The 234-nt window shown below is 47.4% G+C and overlaps 1 protein-coding gene across 1 annotated transcript in view; it reads right to left on the bottom strand.

Moving 5' to 3' along the window:
• The window catches only part of ASPSYDRAFT_715446 (uncharacterized protein), an 861-nt gene that overhangs the window by 383 nt on the left and 244 nt on the right, over positions 1–234 (bottom strand). Inside the window, exon 1 of the mRNA XM_040850590.1 lies at positions 1–234. This exon is cut by the window's left edge and continues 383 nt beyond it; it is cut by the window's right edge and continues 244 nt beyond it. Within this exon, the coding sequence (XP_040695960.1) occupies positions 1–234 (234 nt within the window).

Raw genomic sequence — 234 nt, 5'->3', positions numbered from 1 at the left:
GGTGCAAGGTGTGCCGGTGCAGTGTTTCACGATTTTGTGATTGACCCAGTCTAGTTNAGAAACTGCCCGGATGATATCCATTAGTTCTCCAGCCGCCAGACTTTCTGGGGGTAAATGAGGNTGAAGCATTTTGGAAATACCCGCGTGCTTAAAGCCGATCTGTGACTGTTTACTGCTCCTATATTGACAGATACGAGGAAGTTTATTTGGCGTTATAAAAGCGTCCGCTTGGCG

This window comes from Aspergillus sydowii (assembly GCF_001890705.1).
Source record: "Aspergillus sydowii CBS 593.65 unplaced genomic scaffold ASPSYscaffold_23, whole genome shotgun sequence".
Lineage (NCBI taxonomy): Eukaryota > Fungi > Ascomycota > Eurotiomycetes > Eurotiales > Aspergillaceae > Aspergillus > Aspergillus sydowii.
This window is presented reverse-complemented; position numbering and strand designations above follow the sequence as displayed.